The sequence below is a fragment of the Hibiscus syriacus genome, unplaced genomic scaffold (assembly GCF_006381635.1).
Source record: "Hibiscus syriacus cultivar Baekdansim isolate YM2019G1 unplaced genomic scaffold, ASM638163v2 tig00110299_pilon, whole genome shotgun sequence".
Classification (NCBI taxonomy): Eukaryota; Viridiplantae; Streptophyta; class Magnoliopsida; order Malvales; family Malvaceae; genus Hibiscus; species Hibiscus syriacus.
The window spans coordinates 32,834-59,839 of NW_024062668.1; the positions used below are offsets into that span (position 1 = coordinate 32,834).

The following is a 27,006-nucleotide window of genomic DNA, read 5'->3' on the forward strand; positions in this document are numbered from 1 at the left end:
TGTCCATATCATCACACTAACAATAAATATCCGTTCTTAGATTACTCTGAAATATCTAACTTTTTTCTTTAAATAGTATAAGGTGATTAAAAGGTATAATTTATTTATAATCTTTCTTAACCGTTGACAACCCACACACACACCCTACAAATACAGCTATTCAAACCCAAGATCTTAAAGAATAACAACATTATGTTTAACCACTAAGACTACTCAATAAATTCAGTCATCTAACTTTTAATCACAAGTAATTACGTTAAAATATATTCAAAATCATAATTTAAATATTATAACAATAATGATATCAACGATACAAATAATTCGGTTTACCAAGAAAAATGAATAAAAAAGTTGAGTGTGACATGTCAATAGTTTGTTTAGTTCCCAAAGGAACCTAATATGACCGAAATGTGTGGATGTAAATTGACTTGGTAACATTAGGCTGCTTGAAATAGAACCATGGTAAGCTGCCTAAGTTTGAATCATTGGGTCAAAATTAGGAACTTCAAAAAGTTTCTACACCAAAAAGTAAGTGCCAGGTACATTTCTCCAAACCTTTGAAACCTGCACTAGTTTTACTTGTACAAGTTAGAGTTGTTCCCATTCTTATCTTCTGTCATCGTTTGCAAGTTAATTATTCGAACCGAATTCAGTTCTGTAATTGTTATCGACCAAGTTTAGTTCGAACTTGGACCTAATTGAAGCTTGAAATAGATATTCTTTGACAAATTAAGAACTGTGCTTGATATTTGAAAGTATAATAAAAGAACATGAACCAGCAGTATAGCGTTTCTAAGTAATGGAATCTGTTAAAAAGGTATAGTCTGCACAAGGTTTCCTATATCATTAGCCCTAAAAAAATCCTCATGTAATCTTTTCTTTTTTTCTTAATTTTCCCCTAAGTCAGTTTGGCTGTACCGATGCTTCCGGAACACCTCGAAGCAGTCCGATGACATCAACAATGTCATCGACATAGTATTTTGCCCTACTCGGTTTTAGACCGACCGTGCATGCGAATATCTCTGCTATGGTGGGCAAGATAGAGTTGGCAGATGATCGAGCAATGCTTTCAAACATATCTTCGTCGGAACGATCGTCGCCTATGCAAAGCAGAAAATCCGGTGCTTTGCCCTTGCTCCTCATGCTTGAGATGACATTTTCCACAACATTGCCTTTGCTCACTCCCTGCAGCTCCACATAAAAAGGAACAGCACTTTAAACCACAAGCCAATGAAGTGAATACGTTTTTAAAAGATTCCGAAATCACTTTGTACCTGTGGCTTAACCTCAACTATGTGTTCCCCCTTTTTAACAACAACAGGCTCATTGGCCAGGACATTCTCCAAGTGGTCATGAAGCTCCTTAGCTTGGAATAAACTGAAATCGGGATCGGCATCTTGATAGTGCCAGACGACTGCAGTTTCTTTGTTCTCGATACACGACCCGTCTGTTGCCTCTGTGTAAAGTTGCATTATAGGTTCTACAACCTCTTTCCAACTCAAGTCCATCGGGCAGGAGGTTTCCCATGGTGAGTCCCTAGTCCACCTACCGAATCGGAAGAAAATATATTATTGATCAAGAAACAGATATTGCAACATATCCTGGATTAAATGAGTACAAAATTTAAAACATTACCTTATAAAGTATCCATGCTCGGCTGCAATACCCAGTTTCTCACATGAAGAAAACCACTTGCCCAGGGTGCCCCGATCTCTGCCGCTCACGATGAAAACAATGTTTTTTGAGTCACTGCATAATCGATTCAGGACTGAAATAACTTCATGACTAGGCCCCTTGTTTACCGAAGTCGGTGGCATCATAGTTCCATCGTAGTCCAAAAGGATCAGTCGGCTATTGGTTATCTTGTAGGAAGAGTTGAGAGTATCTCCTATTAGCTTCCTGAAGTTAGGCTCCATGGCAACTAGCCTAAATGCAAAACCAAGTCCAACTCTCCAATACCTCTTGTGATAATGTTCCCTACAAGCTCTAACGAGGTCCTGTTCGAAACTCCGAGCCCAGTAAGAAACATCATGAGAGATAATATACTTGTAATGTTTCTCATGGCGCAAGTGTTTCTCTGTGTCCGGCAAAGTAATGGCCGTACACATTGCATTAGCCATTTCGGTAATGTCCCATGGATTGACACGGATCGCCCCGCTGAGCGACGGTGAGCAGCCTATGAATTCAGACACAATGATCACACTATTCTTAGGAGGTGAGTTTTCATCTACCCCTAATGCCTTGTCCAAAGCAGGGCAGCCCTGCCTACAAACAGTATACTTATATGGCACCAAATTCATCCCATCTCTCACAGGAGTCACCACACAATAATCAGCAACCGCATAATACGCTAGCTTCTCTCGTGTAGTGATCGGTCCCTGCACGAAAACTATCGGTTCGAAGCCGGGTTTCCCATATTTGGTATTGACCTCCTTGGCAATGCTATTCGCCTCATCAAGAAGAAGTTGCACATCTCGGCCTAAACTCCTAGCAGGGTTAGTAATCTGTACCAAAACAACTTTGCCCCTCAATTCATGATTCCTTTCCAAAAGCTCTCCCACGGCTGCAAATTTCTGAGGAATTCCCTTGAACAAATCCAAATCGTCGACACCGATCATCAGAATCTTCCCCTCGTATCGATCCTTCAACTCCTTAACCATCCTAATGGTGTTTTCCTCGGAGATGACAGATCCAAGCTGGCCCATATGAATCCCAGCAGGCAAAATCTTGATAGTCACAGGCCTACCATAATATTCTAAAGCAATGTGGCCCCTATTGGACTCAGAATGCAAACCCAGAATCCTTCTACAACAAGACAAGAAGTGTCTAGCATAATCAAAAGTATGGAAGCCAATCATATCGCAATTCAACAAAGCTCTAAGAATGTCATCTCTGACAGGTAAAGTTTTATAAATATCAGATGAAGGGAAGGGACTGTGTAAAAAAAAACCAAGCTTTACCCTGTTGCACCTTCTTCTCAAAAAGGTAGGTAAAGCCATGAGATGATAATCATGCACCCATACATGATCCCCATCTTCATCGTCTCTAAACATGACTTCAAGAACTTTATCTGCAAATATTTTGTTAGCAGACACGTAAGCCGTCCACTGTGCTCGGTCGAAACGTACACCGTCGCTTCCGGGCTCTGGCATCATGTAATGGAACAAAGGCCATAGGTAGTGCTTACAGAAGCCATGATAAAACAAGTTCCGCATCTCCACGGGAAGAAATATGGTTTCGCAGCTCAACTTTTCGCGCAGGACTCGGGCCACCTCGTCTTGATCATCCGCATCGACATCGGCTTTCAACGTGCCGACGTATCTGACCTCCGTGTCGGGAGGGAAAGAGTCTTTCAGCTGAGCGAGAAGATCGTTCTCGTCGAATTCAAAGCACCATTCTTTGGACACCGAGTCGTCGTCCCTCCAAACACGTAAAGGCAACTGGTTGGAAACGATGATAACCCTTTTCCTCGGCATGCTTTGTTGCTCATCTTCTTCGAATTCAGGGACGAGTCCGGGGACCTTCGTGACTCGAGGGATCCGATTCATGACTCGGAAATCATCGGTTGACAACATATTGAATTGGTCTAAACAACAACTGGAAACCATGTTTCGAGATTGATCAAAAAACCCAGAATCGTATATATGTTAAAATCATATATCAAACATGAAAGGAATCAAAGGGTACAGAAAGAATCAATGAAGACGACGAAAGAAGTTCGATTTCATTGTTTCAAGTACTTAAAATTGTTATGTGTTTAAGAATTTATAGAAGAGTAAAACAAAGAAATCTGAATCCGGTACAGATTTCCAATCAAAGATTTCGTTACACATTCCATGAAGAAACATATATAAAAAAAAGAGCTTTTAAGCAAGGAAAGAAGCAGGCTGAGGATAAGAACGAAAAGAGTGAGGGAAATAGAGAATAATATAATATATGTGCGTGAGTACGTCAAGGCAGTGGTTTCAACGGTCCAGATTCGACGCGTCTACACCATAATCTCCTCGGGTTCGAGACATGGGATTCTGTTCTCACTGAAACCGACCCTTTCTGTTATGTTCTGTTCGATCCCACTGTTGAGCCGAGGTTACCTTTTTGTTTAAATTTATTTTTAATTTTTGGGAGTTACAATTGATCAAGTCAATCTTATCTTTAATCACTAATTAGATATTTAATCTCAGCATTTTTATGGATTTTATAATTAATTAATCAATACAAATAGGTAAATCGATCAATCACATTTTTTTAAAATAAATAAATAATGGATTTTTTGTTTTTATTTGAATTTTTAAAGCAGTTAGTGATATATTCTTATACATTTTTTCCAGAAAACATATTACCTTAATTATATAAATACTCTCAATAAATAAATAAATACCTTATCTCGTATATGTTAATTAATAAAATCGAAAGAAAAAGGGAGAGCTAAAACGTCGTTATAGTTTTTATACGCATAATAAATTAAAGTATTTAGGATTAGGTTAACACGTTCTGCCATTAATTACTAGAAAATCAAGCAGCTGATACTTTTTTGTGGAAAATATTTAATATTTGGGTAAATTATATATATTGGTCACCATACTATTACATCTCTACTACTTTGGTCATCATATTATTTTTTATATATATTTAGTCACTAATATTACGTTTTTTTCCTTATTTTAGTCATTAGGTCTTAAAAAATTAACGAAGTGATGTGACATGATATACTAACAATTTTAGTTTTTAAAATATATACATCATATCAATTTAATCCTAATTTAAAATAATTTAGTAATATTAATCTTTAATATTTAGGGGTAAAGTGCACAAATGGTCCATGATGATAAGATGTTGCTTTTTTTAGTCCAACGACTATTAAAAGTTATAAAATGGTTATCTGACTATTCATATGTTATAACCTCATCATTTTCTGTTAAAAAAATTAACAATTGTTTGAGTTTGATGTCGACATGTTGATTGCGCTATGATAAATCTGACCTTAATACGTTTTTATTTGTGGTTTGTAGATTGACTCTCCATTTACATTAAACCATCGAGTCAATGCTTAAAACATTATGTCGTTGATTCAGTACTTGAAAGCAACAGTGGTGCTAATAAACATCATTAAAATATGATTTTATCATATTTTAGTCAACATGTTAACGTTCAACTCAAATGACCGTTAAATTTTTAATGAAAAATGGAGAGTTTATTTTGTAGCTTTTAATAGGCAAATGACTCAACAATACATTGCCCTATAGTCGGGGGCTCATTTGTATATTTTACCATGATATTTAAAAATCATATCAATTTAATCCTAATTTAAAATATTTTAATAATATTGATCTTTAATATTTGGAGGTAAAGTACACATATGGTCCTGATGATATGATGTTGCTTTGTTGAGTTTCCTGACTATTAAAAATTACAAAATGATCCTCTGACTATAGGATGTTACTTTTTTGAGTCCCTCGACTATTGAAAGTTATAAAATGGTCACCTGACTATTCATATGTTCTAAAGTCGTCATTTTATGTTAAAAGAGTTGATAATCGTTTGAGCTGGAATTTAACATGTTGGTTGTGATATGATAAAATCTCACCTCATAATTGTTTGATTTGTGGTTTGTGGATTGACTCTCCATTTACATCATACCATCGAGTCGATACTTAAAACATTATACCGTAGACTCAGTGCTTGAAAAGCAACGACGGTGCTAGTAAACATCATTAAGATATGATTTTATCATATCTTAGTCAACATATTAACGTTCAACTCAAATGACTGTCAAATTTTTAATGAAAAATGACGAGTCTATTTTTGTAGCTTTTAATAGTTAGATGACTCAACAATATATTGTCCTATAGTCGAAGTACCATTTGTATATTTTACTATGATATTTAAAAATCATATCAATTTGATTTTTATTTAAATTTTAAATAATTTAATAAATTTAACCCTGTAATATTTAAAAAGAATACATTGGGAGGGATCAAAATAGAACCCGGAAAAGTTGACACTTAACTACTATGTCAAGCCAAAGTTCAACTTAAATATTCTTATTGTTAAGAATAAAAACGTTATATGGCTTGGTTGGTTAAGTGTGGATTATACTTAAGTGTCTTAATTGTAATCCCTTCTAATTATATTAATGTTAAATTGATCAAATGTATAAATTTATATTATTTATTTTATGTAAAAAAAAGGAAAACGATAAATAATCTTAAATAGTGTAATTGAATGAAGATTTTATTTTTAAATAACACATTAAAAAAGGAAAAAGGACACGTGTCCGAAATCCTTTCACAGATTTACTCGGTTCTCATCTCTGTCACGTGTAAAGATCTCAACTCTCGACGCCTATCCATCAGACTCTTTCTCCATTCGACTTTTCTTTTTTCTTTTCATATTTTTAAATTTTAAAACGCATATAATAGATTTTTGCTTTAATTTTAAAATCCGTGACAGAGGTTTCTTTATTATGAATTCAAATTCACGTGCAATAATAAATTGGAGTGGAGCCACGTGGGATTATTATACTGGCAGTGCGGCGTGTGTTTGGTTTGTTAAACAAAACCCAGGGTCACGGACGTGTCTTCCATGGATGATGTGGCATATTCGCGTATCTTCGTTCTTAGTGTTGTCCACCTCTTATGAGTTGCCACGTCATTCACCAACCTACACCTTTCTTCCCCCTCTAAAATTTCTATGCCATCAAAGCAAAACTTTATGTGGAGAGAGAATCATATAAAATCATTATATCGTGTTATTTTTATATGAATTATATTATGTAATTTTGTTTGTAAAAAAATAATTTATTTCTTATTAATAAATTTATTTGTGAATGATTGATTTTTCATATATGTCTAATTAGATATTGACATAGAATTTTAAGTTAGAAGAAATGAACTTATAAAATTGTAAGGGATAATAAATTCATAAAATTTTAAAGAAACAAAAATATATTATCAATAAAAATATTAAAATATAAGAATATTTGAAAATTTTAGAAGTAATGACCGCTCTCCTCTTGTTTCATCATTGTGTCTAATTATATGATATAATTTAAGCAAAAACAATTCGTTAAATATTTTTATAAATATTATTCAAATTTAGATTATATCACAATTATGGTGTGGGAGAATTAAAACATTTTATATATATATAATATTTTAACAAATAATTATAGAGTGATAAGAGTTCTACATACAACTATATTAATTTTATGTTTGATTCTCGAGTGTTTTTAGCAGTTTTATTTAAAATTTATATAAAAGTGCAAAAAGGTAAAAAAAAATCTTTATATTAATTTTAACTATCTTAACTACAAAGGTATTTTATTTTATTATTCTAACAGAGTTGGTATTTGGTTTACTCATGGCACAAATTTAGTAACAGTTTTACATATAATATAGATAGATGCTTTAAAAATAAAAAGTCTTCCATGAGCTGGAACTTAAGACAAATATCGAAAATGAGACCAGAAGCTTTTTATGTTTTGCTGCCTTCTATGACAAAAGTCAAAGAAATCTGGAATGTTATCAGGGTTAAGACTCCCAAAGTCCCATGGCATAAACTGCTATGGTTTCCTCTTCACATCCCCAAACACAGAGCTTAATTACTTGGATGATTTTCCTCGACAGACTTCCTACTAAAGAAAGGTTACAACATATGGGACTTCTTAATGACTGTCATTGTGTTTTTTGACTGCCATGAAAACTAGGAATCATCTGTTCTTCGAATGTCCCTGTAACACCCCCAACCCGTACCTGACCCGGATATGAATCTGAGGTGTCACATTGACTTTTCAAAACCAGTACTTGTACAAACTAGTGAATAATTTTAAATCTTTTATTAAAACAACTGACTAAATTACATCAAAGATATTCATATGACTTTAGAAAAACTAATTAGAGCATATCAAATTCAAATCTTTATTTACATGCAAACTATCATCCGTATTTTAAAATACATATTATACAATGCTTTTTTGATCTGATCTTTGGAAAGGATGAACTGACCTGTCTTGCTTAACTTTTATCATTCTTCCTCTTCTTGGTACCTACATGTGAAACAATCACACGCTAAGTCGTTGACTTAGTGAGGCATATAAAACATATAATAGAAATCATAGTACATTTCATATATCAAAATACATACATGTACATATACCATCATTATCTAAATCTCCATTTATCATATGATATTGTATTTATCATTTCTGTATATCATATAACACATTTATCATTTCACAACTAAACATACATAATATCATATAATTCATGGAACATATTCCATATCACCAAAAGCATATGCATCATATGTATTAAATTTGATATTGTCTTTTTATTAGCCCATATACACCTGTGAGAACTTAAGGTATGTGAGTACATTGAGGTTGTGCACTAATGTTGTCACAACAGCTCGTATAAATTCCCTCATGGGGCACCGAACATTTGTTCAGTATTCGTCCCGAAGGACCACTATATCCCGAAGTACCACTGGATACGTCCCAAATGACTAATATACCCTCGACTCTTGGCATGCCAACTATACCACTAGCTCTCATATCATATAACATGGGCATTATCATTTATACTTTTCATATCACTTGTTCTTTCTCTTCTGTCACATACCATATGTATGTGTAACCATATATTTCATATCATATCACATGTATCACAAGTGCATATATTCACATAGATCATTTCACATGACTTATATCATTCCTCATTTGTTCATGTAAACTCGCATGTCATATCTTGTTCACATATGTTCATATATACATCACATAGCACATAGTATAACATATAAACTTATACAGGTATCCATATACATACTTTCATATACTTCAAATAACAATGCCCTATAACTTCTCACAGTTTTACCTAATCACTTATTTCACATTAATTATATTCTAGTTTCATATATTACTTAATTCAATTTCACGTAGCTTGTTACCTATATAAATATTTTCTCATAACTTATCATCACATAGTTCCCATAACATTTTCCTATAGCTTCATAAATCTCTTTACCATATGACTCATATATTAGATGTTCATTTCAGCTCATAAATCATCTCCGTATAACTTATTTTACATGTTCATATAATCACTTATATCAATGTCTCCTCATTTATATATTATTCTTATATTGTCCTATAAATCAATGTTATTTAACTTATCTCATATCATAGCATGCATCTATCTTATCTCATATCATATATTTCTTTAACTTATGTCTTAAATCACATATTTATTTTACATAGCGTATATAATTACATCCACTACTTAAACCAGTTCACATAACTCATCACACTAACATTTATTCACTCAATTCATGTAACAAATGCAATACATATAACATATGTACTCATTTTCATGTACTCATGCAAACATAAGAATCACAATTCAAATAACACTTTAGAAGTCCCTTCTTACTATAGTAACTCCATCACTGGCTCATCGCAAGCCAATGTTTATTTGATACATAAGTACAATTTAAATTGCACTCACCTTAGCCTTGCTTTGATTCGATTCTAATCCTTCGATTGTTCTGGAATGAGATTACGCTCTAAATCTATATAGTAATACATTGATACTTATCAGCATACGAATTGATATATTTCAAGCTATAAATCCTTAGGCTAAAAGAAAGTTATTTCCATCTCTTATTGAAGGTATGAATCGATGCACTACACCATGTATCGATGCATCCCTTAACGGGTGCATCGATGCACTACCCATGCATCGGTGCATAAATCCTATTCGATGTTTGTATTTTAAGCAGGTGCATCGATGCACTCCTTATGCATCGATGGATAAATGGCATTCGATGTTCAATTAATTTAAATGAGTGCATCGATGCACTCCTTATGCATCGATGCATCTTCAACAAATTCTGGGATTTAACCTTGATGCATCGATACACATTGAATGTGCATCGATGCACTCTGCCCATAATCCTCTTTTTGAATCCGAAAATTCATCCATTTTTTGCTTAAATCCTTCATGTTTCATCCCCTTTTTTATTCTTAACTCAAGTACACATACTTAAACCAATCTATACTCATTTATTTCATCTTAAACATCAAAATCCTATCCATCATATGAGATTCAAGAATTACATTAATTTTGCAACATGTGTTAATTCCACTTCTAACACTTCGTATGTCTTAACTAGATTGATGACAAGTCAAATTTAACTTTCAATTCTTATTATAAACTCTATTTCAATATTTCACTCAAGAACTCCAAATCTTTAATCTTCTCTAACTCCTTTATCTTTTGATTTTAAGATAACTTAAGCTTTCCTTAAACTTAGTTATCATCTAATGATCAAAACTCATACTTAAAATCAACAAATAATCAACTAATCAGAAAACTTACCTTTGCTAGGAAGACACGGGAGGAAAGGCGGAAAGAAAGAAGAAGAAGAAGAAAAGAGAGTTTCTGGAGAAATCTCTCAAGCTTATGCCATATAAATCATTATCTTATCCTTTCCAATTCAAATGACCACTTTGCCCTCTAATTCATCTAATAATTACTAACAATTTTTAGGATTTATTTCCAAATAAATCATTGAACTAATCCATTGTTCTTCTTTAGTTACCAAATTCTGAAACTTTACAATTTGATCACTAACCCGTTATTAAGGATGTTACAGTCCCACTGCTGGTTCTTTATGTGTTGTTGTCTTCTCTCTAAATGGTTTGCAAAACCATCTTTTGTCATGGAATGATCTCCTTACTTGGGCTACTGCTAAATGGAATGGTAAATCCCTTCTCACATACATTTTGAAGCTTGCTTCCAATGCCCTTATTTACACTATATGGGAAGAAAAGAACAAAAGGATTTTTCAGGAACGTTCAAGTACCATTGAAGATCTGATTCAAGCCATTAAGGAAACGATTAGTTTTCAGTTAAGGGGTAGAAACCTTAATAGATTAGATACTGTTAATATTACTCTTTGTAACAATTGGGGTATTATTTGATTGTTGTTATTTTTTGTTTGTAGCAATCTTGTAATCTGAACACTGTTTTTGTAGCAACTCTTGCTCTTTGGGTAATAATATGAATGAATTATCCAAAAAAAAAAGAAAATATATATTGAGAAATGAAAAATATATTAATAACTAATTATAGGTAGGGTGGTAAAAAGTTAGAAAATAATTTATATTTAAAAATCTATTAATCTTATAATTAATTGTCAAAATAAAGATTTTTAATTATTTAATTTAAAAATACAAAAAAATAAAAAAAAAATAAAACACTTTTATAATAGGATAAAGTACACTAATGATATTTCGACTATAGGATGTTGCTTTGTTGAATCTCCTGACTATTAAAAGTTACAAAACGATCACCCGACTAAAGGGTGTTGCTTTGTTGAGTAATCTGACTATTAAAAGTTACAAAATAGTTATCTGATTATTCATGTGTTTCAAACTCGTACATTTTCGTTAAAAAAATTAGCAGTCGTTTGAGATAAACATTAACATGTTGATTGATATATGATAAAATATGATCTCAAAATCGTTTTAGTTGTATTTCGTGAATAGAACCTATGTTTATATCATATTGTTGAGTCAGTGCTTGAAATATTATATTGGCGAGTCAGTGCTTCAAAATAACGACGATGTCAGTAGACATTATTAAAATATGATTTATCATATCTCAGTCATCAGGTTAACGTCCAACTCAGACGGACTTTATTTTTTTAACCAAAAAGAACGATTTTGAAACATATAAATAATCAGATGACCATTTTATAACTTTTAATAATTGAAAAACTCAATAAAACAAGATCTTATAATCAATGAACTATTTTATAACTTTTAATAGTGAATATATTTAGCAAAACAATACTCTATTTTGTTTCTCACAAATTGTGTATATGGTATAATAAATTATATTGTTTAAGGAGGGCAGTGAATTACTAAAAAAACCCTAGGCAGTGAAAGCGACAAGAACCAACGTGTTAACAATCAAGACACGTGGCCTTATTTCGATGGACGATATGGAACTGCCCACCGTAAGTTCGGTTGGAATGCATTAATAAGATTTTGGATAAGACTGAAACTCCGACATGGATAAACATATATTTTTTTAATAATATTTGTAGTTTTTGTCGATTTAAGTTTTATAACTGGTTTTGATCTCAATATTTAAAATAATTAAATTTAATCTCCGTTCGTTTAAAAGAAGTATAATTGCTTTTTCAACGGAAATATCAACTGAAATTAGTGGTGGATATTTGTGTCTGGTTTGGAGGGGTATAATTAAAATTTTAACGGTTTCAAAGTATTTTTTTCTGCTTAAACTAAACCAATAATTATATTAATCAAATAATACGAGGATCACCAAAAGACTCAAAGGGCAATTTTTAAATAGATATTTCTTTGTATCGTGTTATTAATTGCTTTTATAATTTAAATGTTGAATTTATTAAGTGGTCTCAATGATTTAAAAAATATTATTTTTTCTTGAGATCCTAGGTTTGAACCGTTACATCCACATGGTATTTGTGCATTGTCATGGTTAATAAAGATTATAAATAGACACAACATTATAGTCACCTAAAGTATTAAAAAAATGCCTTCTCGCCATTGTGAATATTTTGAACTTACCACGGATGTGCTTTGAATTTATAAAAATTAACAAGACCAATATCGTTCCTATATTGAAATATTTTGTTGGAAATGAAGGAGACTTCGAAGGCGGAAGATCTGATGTTGTTGGAGATATTGTTAGAGAAGTGGTCAGAGTTCTCATTGGTGTTAGTTTTGGATTCGGAAGGTGATCCTTTTGTAAATTTTCATAATCAAAGGACATAATAAAAATATCATATACTTGGGGGGGAACCCGTTTAATTTAAATTAATTCAAATTACTCGACAATCTTTATTTATGTTATATTTTAAAAAAATTATTTACTCTTATCAAAGAATGAATATATTCAAAAGTATAATAAAATTTATAATTATCATCATAAACTAAATACATAATTTATATATTTTTTTATAACATTGAAATTAATCATTTTAGATCATATAAAATCATACAAGAAAATATTAAAACGATCATAAAACAGAGAAAAACGTGTCATAAAAATATAATTGTTTATTAAAAAAATTAACGATTGACAACTAACATCAAAATCAGTGTTGTTGCTAATTAAACAAAATTAAAAAGAAAAAATTAATCTTATTTATAGAAATCGACACAAATCTTTCTTTATCTACGTTATTAAAAATAAATACAAATATCTTTTATGCATAAAACAAACCACAGGTTTTGACGTCATTATTTTACAAGTCAGTGGAGACATAGGAGTCTTTTATTTTATTTTTTTAATTTAATTGTATTAAAATGAATAATTTTAATAGAAAAGAAAATAGTGGATAAACTTAAGCCTCCATCCACCCACCCTATCCTTATCCTAGGAATTTTGGTTGAGCGTATCTTTCCATCGTCCGCTATTTTCTTGGAATTTCTCGCCAATCATCCTAAATTTTGTTTTCTTCTCCCACCTTCCTACCAATTTTCCCGTCCAAATCCTGGTTAGGGATGGACATGGATCAAATCGGATTAACTTAAAATTTATTATATTCAGATTTCATGTCTATCGTTAATCCTAATGGCTTGAACATTATTTTAATAGAGAATTCATTAAGCGATCTCATGATTGAATGGAGTGCTATTTTTTCTAGATGTTCTCGATTCGAATACTTACATCAGTAGAGTGTACACACATTATCAATAATTAAAAAATATTTTGAATAAATAGTACTATTGTAATTACTCCAGTTTATTAAAAGAATAATATTTCAATTGATATATAATTTTCAGAATTGAATTTCAAACTAGATCAAAGATTTCGTAACGTGTTCAATGTCATGCCAAAATTAATATTAAAAAGCATTTTCACACTTTGATTGCTATGTTGATAGTTTCATAAAATATAAAGAAATTTCCAAGCACAAATACATGGATATTGAAGGAAAAGTTAAGTTTATAACTTTTTGGCGATGTGATAGGTTCTATCAAATGTTAACGCATATCAACGTTGCAAGTTGTAATGTGATAAAAAAATATAAACAATTAATTATAGTTATATTATAGGAAAATATTAATAATTGCAGTTTGATATATATTATGTGTGGATGCTCATTATTATTAAAAACTTTCCATTTTCAATCTTAAAGTGTATTAGAATTAGAATTTTATTTGATTGTATCAAGTGATTAAAGTGATAAAAGAGGTATATTGTTCTTCTTGTAGATTTTATGTTCGAGCAACTGTGTTTGTAGGGTGTATATGCGTTATCAATTGATTAAGAAAATTCTGAATAGATACTATCTTATTATCACTTCAACTATTCAAAAAAATTAGTTTATATTTCATATATCTATAAATATAAAGTTTATATATATCATTTAGAAAATTAATACAATTTTATCTATTTATTTAAAAAAAATTAAATGTTATTTTTTTTAAAAAAAATTGAATTTAAAGAAACATTTACAAAATAAATTTATATTATAAATTGATTAAAAAATTAAATTAACTCTTAGATTATTAAAAAAAAAATTCTAACGGTGGTGGAGCCCTTCACCCTGCTGAGTCAAAGCTTCATCTCTTTAAAGTTCAACGCTCGCCTTTTCTTTCCTTATCCAATTATCCCCATTATTTAATTTACTTTTATTCCTTGTGATTATATTAAAAATATTATTTTATTAATATTTTTTATGTTATTACAAAATAAATGATAAAAAGATAATATTTTATTTAAGATGTTATAAATTAAAGAATAATTTATTGAGTCGTGTCATTTGTAAAAAAATGTTATTCTACCTATTAAACTCGATTTAAATTTAAATAATTATATTTTTAGAGTGTATATTATAATGATTAAAGGAGGAAAGAAAACCTAATAATGTAACCTTATATCAACGTTATTTGAATAGTGAATAAATAACATATGAAACGCTCCAAATATCACTTTATCCTTCACGTAACGTTGGTCAAGGTGTTGCAACCAATCAGTTGACGACAGGTTGGAATGTTTGACATATTGCTCCTTTAATTATATATATTTTTATTATAAATTCTAAATCTAATGTTATTTATAAAGGAAGAGGAAGAGAGAATTTAGGAGAAGGAAAGAGGGTACTCATAACGAGTCTAAAACTCACGACTTAAGATAATGTGAGAGAACATATATGATCAACTTGATCAATCGTTCAAATATACTTACTCTCTTTTGATTGATTTTCTTTTTAATCATCAATATTTAATATGTTAATTAATTAATCTAGATCAAATATTATAGATATATATTTATAGATTGATATTTTCAGCTCGGTTTATTTGATTCAAAATATTAGGATTTAAATTTTCAATTTTATTTAAATGATTTAGTATCTTATCCCGATATATTAACTAATTATTATAAATTATTTTTGATTTTTTTATTATTGTAACTTTTTTTAGAAAATATATAATAATAAAAACCTAAGAGGATATACATGATCTAGTACGAAAATGACCTGAGCCCGCCAAGATTTTTCCGGAGAAAAGAGGGTTTGCTTGGACATTGTCATTTTCCGCGTTTTCGGCTGCTTTTCAAAGAGTTGTGTAGAGAATGAGTCCTTCTTTCACATCAACTTTGATTTTATTATTTGTTATTTAGGGTTTGTTTTCTGTATTCCCACCACCACACTTTTCTTTCTTTTTTTTAATAAGCAAATAAGTTATTTTATTTTAAAATTATCCGATACTTAAATTTATTGAGTGATTTAAGTGATTAAAAGAATATTATTCTCTTTTGAATTTTTAAATTCGAATAATTACGATTGTATAACATATATATTAATAAAAATTAAAAAATATTATAAACGAATACTATCATATAATCATCTTAAACAATGAAAAAAAATTCCTTTTGTTATCGTTTGAAATATTGAATTTTGTGTCCTTTCCTAGGAAGCTGCCTGCAACTTCAACAATGTCAAGGTTTTACCAATTGTTTGAATCTTAGGAAACATTGTGAGATTTTATAATTACAAAGTAAACATCGGATTCTTTTATCTCATGGATTTCAACCACGTAGAAACTATAATATTACAAGTTTCATTCATATATGATATTTGACTATCTCAATTTTTAATATAAATTATAATGAAACAATAACGGTTTATATCTAATAAAACATTTTAGTTTTATATTTTTTAGGATTGTTAGATGAATAAGAATAAAGGATCCAAATTAATAAGAGAAAATAATATATTAAAAAAATAAGAAAATAATCACAGTAGCCTATTTCTACTCATTAACGATATTATAAATGTGTTGCTTATAGCAATGAAAAAGTGATTTTCCACCCTAAAAGCAATGCTAAATACCCAAAATTTAATTTAAAATCATTGGTGGAAAAAATGATTTTTAACCTAACATCATAAGCTCAAATTTCTAGCTTTTGATGTAGAAAATCACTTTTGGGTGAAATTATATTTTTATCTTCAAATATTATATTTTCAACATTTTATCTTTTTAAAATTATTTTTAATGAAAATCCCAACAATTAAATTTTAAATTACACTTTTCATAAATACTTTTAAAAGTATTTTTTATAGCATTTTTAAAATCATTTTTCAAAAATAATATCATACTGACCTTAAACTAGGTGTAAATGGATCCTAACTCAATTATAATATGTTAAAGTATAAGGGCAAGCACATAAAAAAATTTACGTGAAAAACTCTTTCGGATAAAAATATAGACAAGAGACGAGAAATTCCACTAATATAAAAAACAAAAGAATACATGAGGAATCTACGTTAAGTTGTTATGTCTAACCTTAATTTCTAGTATCTATCTATAAGGATAATTACTTGACTACAAAAGAAATTTGTATAACAAAAAACCTACTCAAATTATATTTTCTATTCTCAATCAACATAAAATATAGACTTTTTAATTTCTTATTTTCTCTAAACAATTTAAATAAGATCAAACTCAGATCAAACTCTAATATATTATCTAAAATAATATTTTTTTTTAAATTCAGAGCTCAAGCTCATGATAATGTTATAACAAGTATCAACTGAACTAATATTGGATCATCCCAACTTAAATACAAGCAAGTGGAACTGTGAAAAGAGGCATAGGGAAATAGGAGCAGTTTGAAACTATAAAAAACTTTAATTGGTGCAGATGAGTTAGAAAAGGTTATGGTTTGATGTAATTTGAGGCATGGACCACCCTATCAGATCTTCCTGTTGAATTAAAGTAAAGTATCAAATTGGATAACAAATTGCGCCTTCATCCATCGCCGCCTGCACCTGCCCTACACGCTCTGTCAGAACTACATTCATTTCCTATCATTAAATACCTTATTAACACCACAGATACACTATGTACATCATCAATTACTTATTTTAATATACGGTGATCATAAAATAATATTTGTTTAATTTTTTAATCAATCGATAATACATATTTTACATATATAATTATTTGATTATAGAGCTTTTAAGAAAAACAACATTAAATTTTATCATTGAGACTGCTTGACGAGTCCTCACCAATTACTTTTTGCCTCACGTGAATAAGATGAAAAAAAATTAACAGTGTTAAAAGGTATCTAGAGAGTCCTACAATATAGTCGAACGTGTGATTTAGCCTTATATCTTTAATATGAGATTGAACTTTAACCTTGTTATTGGGTATCCCCAAGCATCGGGGCCATATTTTCCTAGGCCTACCTTCTTTATTTGTTGGTAAGAGTTTTGTGAAGGTTTGAGCCCATTGAATCGGATAAAATTGTCTTCCCCCATACATGCATCTATCTATAAATCAATTATCAAAATACTATTTAGAGGCGAATATTTGATTGAATAAAGTTCAATTGAATAAAAAAAAATTAAGTTATTAGAGTTGATGAGTATATTTTTAAAATTCAAACTTTAATTAAAAATTTTATGAGTCGAGTTTAGGAAATTCGAGTCGAGTTGAATCAAATTGAATTTTTTAGTTTCTGTACAAATTTAATGTAAATTTGTGAGGTTGAATTTACTAAAGACTTTCTATGATTCATATCCATGATTTGGGTGGTCTATATTGAGATAAACTTGATAAAATCATGCAAGTAAGAGTGAAGAACTACCCACCTTCTATGAAAGACTTTGAGTCACATTTCTATAACATTTACCAACATCTTGATGTTTATAGGCTAATTTTGTTGATCTATCGCGGAGTTTATTTGGAGAAAAGATTAGTCGTGTGATATGAGTTTACTCCTATTTTAACAAGTTCCAGATGTATTCATTATTAAGAGAATAATTGCTCATTTTACTATGTATTAATTCTATTATTTTTATGACGTAAATTTTACCATGTCACAATAATTATGTATTTTTCTTCTATTATTATTATTTTAATCATTACCTTTGATAATTAATATATTTTACAGTAGTTAATTTTACTAATAGGACCTACACAAGTGTACAAATGTTAAGGCACCATCATGCAAACATCATGTATATCCTTAGTCTCCCTTGATGGAAGGATTAGTGGATAGCAAAGACAAGTGAATAAATGGGGTGGAAATTTTTAATGAAGAGTAGGTTAGTGGGAATGTGAGAAAGCAAGAAATTATGACTCACTGATAAGAATAAACTGTCCCAAGTCTGGGTGAAGCACTAGACACGACTATGAACAGTAAAATTTTGGACCAATAAAATGCGAGGTGTTGGCAACCCTAACAACTGTATTCTAAACCAAGGGAGAGATCAGATCAATCTCCCTTTTTGTGACGGGTGAAAGAGTTTCTCTGACAGTGACAATGGTGCTGTGTCTTAGCTCCATCGTGCATGCCATTCAAGGGAAGGCTGTTTTTTATGGGCCGCCTTATCTTCGTGAGTATATATATATACACACTGAATGGATTATATTTTATACTGATTTTGTAGATGTTGTAGTTTAGACACAATCACTCATCATTGAATTATTTAACAGCTTCGGCAAGCTATGGGAACCAAAAGAATGGAATAATGGTGGCTGGAGTAAGTGATGCGTTGTGGCAAAGGGGAAGAGCATGCGGCAAGAGGTATAGAGTTAAATGCATAGGAGGAGCGAACCAAGTACTGCATCCTTGCAAGAATGGTAAAACTGTGGTGGTTAAAGTTGTCGACTACTGTAAAGCCCGATGCCAGGGGATCATTAACCTTTCTCGAGATGCTTTCTCCACCATTGCCGATCCCAACGCCGGTATAGTCCTAGTCGAACTTAACGAGTATGCCCCGACTACTCTTTACTCCACCTCTTGTCATACAAGTTTCAGGTATCATGTACAAAGGTGATAGACCCTTAATATCATTTGCACGTTTTTGCCTTTTTCTTTCATTCAGGGTTTGAGTTTGATGCTTCTACTCAAAGGGCTTTTCAAGATCAGATGATGTTAATCGAATATTTTAAACAACATATCCTCTCTCCTGAGTTTCCTTCTTATTTTCCTATGTTTTACTTTATCCGATGAATAAAACTATGTGCCTGGCGATATACCGTTAGGAATCGTAAGCTAAAAATATCAATTAAAGTGGGTATTTTGATAAACGTCGGGGTTAATTTTGATATTTTATCTTGAGTATATTTAAAAACATTAAATTTCATCTTAATGTTCTCAAAGGTTAAATCTAGACGTGTAAATGAATAAAGCGTTATATGAACTGTTCATGAACTGTTCGTTCATTTATGTCTGTTTATTAAACTAAATAAACGAGTATGAACACAATTTTTATGTTCATTTTATAAACGAATGAGCACGAATAAAGACATGTTTTCTCGTTTATTTTCACGGATAAACTGGTTTAAAAATTCGTTTATCAACTCATTTATACGAATAAGGAGCTTAAGGACTAGTAGCATAATTTCACTATCTTGACGAACATGTTTACGAACGCTAAATGAGTTGATCACAAACATCTTAAAAAAAATAAATGAACACGATATAAAAAATTTAAACGAACACGAACCAATCATTAACTTTTTTAAAAAAAACAAACAAACACGAACACAACATTATTTGTTCAAGCTCGATTAATTTACCAACTCTAGTCAAATCCCTAGAGAAATAACCCTTAAAAGTTATAGATCTTTATTTGCATTATTGATTAAAGTTTTCAATTCAAGATTTAAACAAAAAAATCATCTGAAGACATGGCAAATCATTGCTACAAAAACACTGCAATGCTGCATCATCCAGAACCTTGCGAAATCATTAAGAAATTGGAAATTGCAACATCAAAGTCCTTGATTATGTAGAAATATTGTTCATTTTGTTAGAAGTATAGTATGCTAATGGAGTATCAAAGATTCTGATAATCATGTGAACGCAAAGCTGAAACCTAGATTTCATTTTCTTTGAATAGATGAAGGAGATTACAAGATAATATATGTTCATAGTTTTTCTTAACCGTTGAAAATGCATACATACCCTACAGATACAACTGCTTGAATTCAATGGGATTTGATACCGAGGCTTCATTTTAAACCGAGGCTTTATTTGAAAACAAATGGTAAAATACGTCCTTTGCATTTACACAACCAGGAATCATTATCGAAATGAAGTTTCACTTGCAATTATGGGCAAAATTAGAGGGGGCAATCCACCACATTGGATAGAAAAAAAAAAACGAATGTAAGAGAAAAACACTAGAAAATATCAGCATGCATTGCCTGTAGTTACACATTGATTAAGTGTTGAGAACCATGACCTTCTGCCCTCCGAAGCCGAGCGTCTTAAGCCTGGCAAATTCTGGTCCGGGGGGCAGGGAACTAAAGGACTAGCATTCGGAGCTCCAATGCAGAGGTTAGATTGGATTTTCATCGATGGGAAACTGTTACGACTTATGCTGCAGAACGACGATCCAGGAGGAGAAATTCGTGTGCAATGGACCATTGGCTTGCAAAGCGGGGTTGTCATTGAAGTTGGCTCCGGCATCTCACTAGAACATGTGCAGAAAGATAGGGACAGACTAGTTCTTGCAACTGCCTTAACCGTTGGTTTCGTTCCTCGGAGCTTGACAAATGATACTATTCCGTGACGGCAAAGGGGACAGGCAATTGAGCCAATTGGGCCTTTGGCTACATTTGTGGTGTTATTTGTAGAACAGAGGTATAAGGCACATTGTATGCAGAACTCATGATCACAACCTGCACCATTTGCAATATAACTCATGATCCCATAAACATCAATGACAAACACGATTAAAATCATATAGACTAAATTGATCAAAGCGATTAAAACCGAAATAAATATGATCTGGCAGGATGTGTGCACGAAACGATTAAGTTACCTTCTGCAGCTACTGTACACTGCCTATCCAGACATACAGCACAAGGATCTTGGCATGAGAACAAGGAATCATCAGTCCTCCATCCACATTCTCTTCACAAGACAAAGTAGGGTGAAAAGGTTTAGTTCATATGATAAGCTTAGCTTTTAGCAGAAAAATGGTTGGAGAGATCCACTAGCCATCATGTTCATAAATTATTAACTATTGCCTGCATTTACTCACAAATGCATGTCCATACGTACATCCACTTGTCTATGAATTATCTTGGATCTATCCATTCAATTTCTTTCCTGACTAAAACAATTAAATAGTACGACACCGAAAATTTTACAAATTACCTCTTACCTATTTAATCCTTCTTCTGTTTAAAGATATATATCAACACTTTGAATATGCTAAAACCTTCCTACGAATCTTGTTTGGTTGTTGAGACATTGGATTCTAAATGGCTTGAAAATTAAAAGGGAAAATGGGGAACAGACAAGGACTAGGGAGTAAATAAATTAAGTGAAAGACACTTCAAAGTATGAGGTAAAAATTGACGATCGAAAATATTTGGTTCTACAACTTCTACTAACGAATTTGGTTCAGTCAAAGTAAGAGCCATTTGGAAGTTTATCACAGCCTAGAAGATTTCAAGCTGATTCGAGAGTCAATGACTTAAAACCTCGGAGCAGAAGGATAAGTTTTCAAGACGTGAAGAGTTAGCTACTGCATATATCTTAACCTTATAGATGGAATCTAAAAACCAATTTATAATTTCTGAATGAATCATGGAGAAACTTAATACTAGTAGAAGATGATCACCCGTGTTGGCTGTCACCGGTTTTCTCAATTCTGCACTTCCTTGAGCTAGTATTAGACTATAGATACAATGTTTATCTTCTTGAGTTTCTTCTCTAACACTTACATGCTTCCATTAGTAAGCATCAACCTCCCTACTACCTCACTAAAAGACCCGCTGTCCAGTTTTATCTCTGTTTCCAACTAAGTTTGCAAACTCCAATCTAACGTGCTAAAGTATTAACAAATTGCAGTCCTATAAATATGATAAAAGCTCATAGTTCAACAAATACAGATGTGAAACAAATACTCTACAACGTTAAACAAAAGTCTATAGCTCAGAGAACTGATGAAACGGCATAAACAGATTTCACTCACCTAGCAATTTTAATAATGCTCATAAGGGGAAGAGACAGAAAGGGTGAAGGAAGAGCTTGTGACTGGCCATCAGGCTCATTGCTAAGGATTTCCTCAAGCCAATTCTTACGCCATGAACGGGCGACCAGTAAAGGACTCCATCTTGAGGTAATAATTGAAAAACAAGAATCAGTCATCTGATAATTCATTAACCACATAATAATGGTTGTCTCAATGAGTTTAAGGAAGCAGCAAATAATAACGAGATATCCAGGCATCTTACTTAGTGTGTAATAAAGGTTAACTTTCTAACATGATTTCTGCCTTTTCATTAACCACAGTAGAGACTGAACTGCCATTTTTTCACCAAATTATATGAAAAATTTTCCACCATGCGATGGTTGATATGATGTAGTCAACATGACAGTGTTAAACTTTAAGACATTACAAAATATATCTTGTAAGTCAGATTAAATATGGCATTATGCCTTTGTACAAAGTAAATCAAGATGGCAATAGATACCATCGTGTGCTTATAGACTTTGACATTATACTAACCGCTTCTATCAAGGCAGCATTTTTACTATAATTTTTATTCTAACTTCTTGCTTTTGGATTATCCAAAAAATAAACTCTTCATGCTTTTGAAATGCAAAAACATATTGTTAATAAAGCATTTTAGCAGAAGATACAATTCAAATTTTAAACCTAAAAAAAGAAGAAAAAAGGATTTTTTTATACCAATGGTAAAGTAACAATGAAGCATAGCATTTAAACATAATAGGATTCACAGTAACATACCCATTTGCGTTTGTGGCAGTAATATTGGCACCCCTGGCTATCAAAATCTGAAGCATCATACATCAAAACTATAAATAGGAAATTTTAAATATTAAATAAAGCATGAGTGACATTGATACATGATTTAGTTTCTTCCCATTCCTTTTTTTCCCTGCATTTGGGTGGTTGCGATGCTGCACAAAGCAAAAGACATACCTGACAACATTGTGCATTTCCACCACAAGCAGCATAGTGAAGAGCAGTGCTCCCTGGACCTGCAAGGTAACAAACGTTATGACGCCATTGTTTTAGGAGAAAAACAGGGCTAATAAAAAGAGATAAAAAAGGAGAAAAACTAGGATTGCACGAGAGAAGCAATACTAGTTCAACAGCATCTGAATTTTTCATTAACATTCTAAATGAACACCAAAGAGGCCCTTGTGTCTGACCGGATAGTAAAGGCTTTACCAATGAACAAAAAATGATAGGGAACGGGGAAGTTTTAGCCATTTATGGATATGGAACTAAGAACTTCCAGTATTTGTGGAAAATTTCTTATCAGATAGGTAGAATTGTACCGAACTGCCAATAGAAGGGAATCCACCTAAATACTGTAATTCAGATGAACATTGGCAGCTTGCAAAAACATTAAAGACAGAAATCAAAAATAAGGGGAAAAGGAAGAACAATTGAAGAACAACAATAATTGAAAATAGAAAACTGAGGCATGAGAAAAGTGCAATGCAAAATTAATCAGATAAAAAAATACATTTTTTCTGTTATTGCTCAATAACAAATGGCTGCAAAACCAATAGACTGTGAATCAAGCAAGGACTTGCGAACTAGCACATTTAAATTCTGAATACCTATTAGATCAATTGTCGTTCCATCTTCCACAGTGACCTCAGTAACAGAAGCTCCCAAATCAAGGAGCAACTGAACACTTTCAACATGCCCATTCAACGCTGCCATATGAAGAGCAGTGACACCTCCATCAGCAGGTTTATTAATGACCTCGCGAAGAGCACTGGAAGGTAAATATGAAATGAAAATGAATGAAAACAGAAAAATAGATATGAGAAATAATAAAGAGGAAAAACATAAATTTACCCTTCATCAAAAACTGAAGTAGATTCTTTATTGTCTGATTTATTCGACAATATCTTCCAACAGTCGGGGATGCTAGGTATATAATCCGCAAGGAGGAGCCTCATGCAACGGGAATGACCATTCAAGGACGCCAAGTGAAGTGCAGTACCCCCATTAAGATAATCTGCTTTGTGAATCTAACAACCATCGCAGCACAGAATTCACTTGTTATGATCCAATATCACTCGAGTTCGAAAGCTATACAGATCTATTGCAATACATGAAACTAAACTTGCAAGTAGAAATCTTACATTGGCCCCAAAAAGAATCAGAGTCTGAACAACCTCCCAGTGGCCATATTGGCAAGCTTGCATCAGAGCAGTCTGTTGGGCACAATTAAAACAAACAATATAACCCATTGTTGATAATTAGTTGGTGTTTAAGTGACGAAAAACCGGATTAGAATTACCTGACCCCGATAGTTTCTGAGATTGATATCGACTCCAGACTCGAGCAACAGTGAAACTATCTGATTGAAAAAATAATACCGATATAATTAATTTGCAAGATACAATTGCAGGCTGAAATTAAGGAATTGAATACCTCATGGTGGCCTTGAGCAGCAGAGTAATGGAGAGGCGAATTTCGAGCACCGAAAGTTGAATACCTTGCAAGCCTTGGATTGCATTCCAATAAAGCCTTGGCTTCTTGAAGATCACCATCTCTTGCTGCGGAAACTAAGCGTTCCCCAGATGCAGAACATCCAAAGGAGTTCCCCACAATGCTTAGAAATCTCATCGATGACCAAAGCCAACAATTTTGATATCAATGCCTTCAAATATGGAGGGGAAGACAAAATCTTCCCTAAACCATAATCCTCAAACCAACAACAATGAACACATCAAAAATATATCCGAAGAACCTTGCCTGCAACTACTTGAAAAAAAGAACGAAAAAAAGATGGATCAGGGTGTGACTGTTTTATGGATTAACATACTGCCTCGTGTTTTACAAGGAAGACCCAACAAACATTAAATTACAAATTTCTTCCTATTGATAGAAGAAATTAAAGATTCCGATCAGTCACAGTCAAATCCCTATCTGTTAAACATTTAAAATTCTTCAAAATCTCCGCCGCCTCAAATAAAATTATCGCCGCTAACAAATACCCATCTCCAAATTTATCAGGATGAACCAAAATCAGCAAAACCAAATTCCGCATACTCCTTAAAGAATCGGAATTTGAAACACCCTGTTCAAAATAACATCTTTTTCAGGGAACGGATGATCAAAGTTGAAGCCTTTTTCCTTCTTTTTTTTTTAGAAAAAAAAGGATTCGACCAAATGGAAGACACGTTTGTACTTAAATGTGGAAGAGTGGGATGAGCATCAAATGTAACCGAAACAGAAATTTGGCATAAAAACTGGGAGATGTTTTTATGAAGACAGCAACCTCAACCACCAAATTGACATGTATAATAAAATTTTATAAATTAAAAAATAAATAAGAGTGCCCCTATGATTGGGTATTATTATTGATTGGGGGAATTGGGCAGTCAACTTTGGTAGTAATTTGAGGTTTTCCCATCTCTCGGTTATTTTTCATTGCCACTTATATGAAAGTCAGCTCATGTAGTCTTATTGTTTATACATAGATTGTTGGACTGCATTTACAATTTTTAAAATTGGGTCGGATTTTAAAAAAATTGGGATTGGATCGAGCTTTTAAAAGGTTATATTTTGATTGGGTCGGGTTCAAATTTAGGGTTAAAAATATCCGACCCGACCGGAAAAATAATTTTACCTTATATATTTAAAAATAATTATAATAATACACCTCTATATATTATTTTTTTAATTAAATCACTATTTTTATTGAATAAAAATAATATTTTTTATTATTTTAAGTCATGTCGGGTCGGATCGAGTTCAGATTGTATCTCAAAATATCGAGTTGGCTTAAGAACCTTGTGATATAATTTGAGCCTAAACTAAAATTCAGCGTTAAAAAAAAGTTCAATAGTAAATTTAATACAAATATTAAAGTTCAGTGATATTTTCAGTAATTTACCATTCTTTTAAAATTCCAAACATTAAAGATTTTACACATCCTAACGAGATCTAAATACAATATTTTTATCATTCTACCTATAAGTATATTTAAAAATATATTTTTATTTATTTTGTTTACTCATCATTTCTATTAATACTGATAATATTATTTAAATAAATGCTCAAACTATACACTTTGCTAACTTTAGGCATCTAAAATAGTTTTTGTTTAAAATATATGTTCAACGTTTTCGATACTAGTCTTTTAAACGTTTATGTGATAACGATCATTAAAAAATATTATTTGATATGTATTGTGATAACGGGTTTTTTAACGTTGTTACGGCGTAAACACTTAAAAGAATAATGTTGAAAATGTTAGACGCGTATCTTGAACGAATTATATTTCGACACTTAAAATGTTTAATGTTAGACGCCTAATTTGAAAAAAAATACATTAAACACTTCAAGTTAAAAAAATAATAATAATCTGAACACCTATTTTTTTCATTGAACCATTAATAAACATAAAATAATATAATAAAGTATGTATAAACATGTTTAAGTATCCCTTGATAGACGGCTTAGGATGCCAAAAAGGCA

General features: G+C 31.7%; 3 protein-coding genes across 3 annotated transcripts; 1 reads left to right on the plus strand and 2 right to left on the minus strand.

Moving 5' to 3' along the window:
* Positions 1-720: 720 nt before the first annotated feature.
* Positions 721-20,059, minus strand: LOC120116479 (probable alpha,alpha-trehalose-phosphate synthase [UDP-forming] 11). The gene is made up of 4 exons (XM_039136959.1): positions 20,038-20,059; positions 1,636-3,631; positions 1,275-1,545; positions 721-1,185 (listed from the first exon to the last, which is right to left on the minus strand). The coding sequence occupies exons 2-4, from the start codon at positions 3,606-3,608 to the stop codon at positions 904-906; spliced, it is 2,526 nt and encodes an 841-aa protein (XP_038992890.1). The 5' UTR covers positions 3,609-3,631; positions 20,038-20,059; the 3' UTR covers positions 721-903.
* Positions 12,686-19,409, plus strand: LOC120116575 (EG45-like domain containing protein). The gene is made up of 4 exons (XM_039137026.1): positions 12,686-12,793; positions 18,771-18,903; positions 19,004-19,280; positions 19,396-19,409. Exons 1-4 carry the CDS (start codon positions 12,686-12,688, stop codon positions 19,400-19,402), a joined length of 525 nt encoding a protein of 174 aa, XP_038992957.1. The 3' UTR covers positions 19,403-19,409.
* A 498-nt stretch (positions 20,060-20,557) lies between the features above and the next one.
* Positions 20,558-25,463, minus strand: LOC120116482 (E3 ubiquitin-protein ligase XBAT32-like). The gene is made up of 10 exons (XM_039136961.1): positions 24,955-25,463; positions 24,821-24,880; positions 24,663-24,734; positions 24,373-24,548; positions 24,129-24,289; positions 23,479-23,537; positions 23,284-23,330; positions 22,504-22,644; positions 21,343-21,434; positions 20,558-21,199 (listed from the first exon to the last, which is right to left on the minus strand). The coding sequence occupies exons 1-10, from the start codon at positions 25,147-25,149 to the stop codon at positions 20,709-20,711; spliced, it is 1,494 nt and encodes a 497-aa protein (XP_038992892.1). The 5' UTR covers positions 25,150-25,463; the 3' UTR covers positions 20,558-20,708.
* Between the last annotated feature and the right edge of the window lie 1,543 nt (positions 25,464-27,006).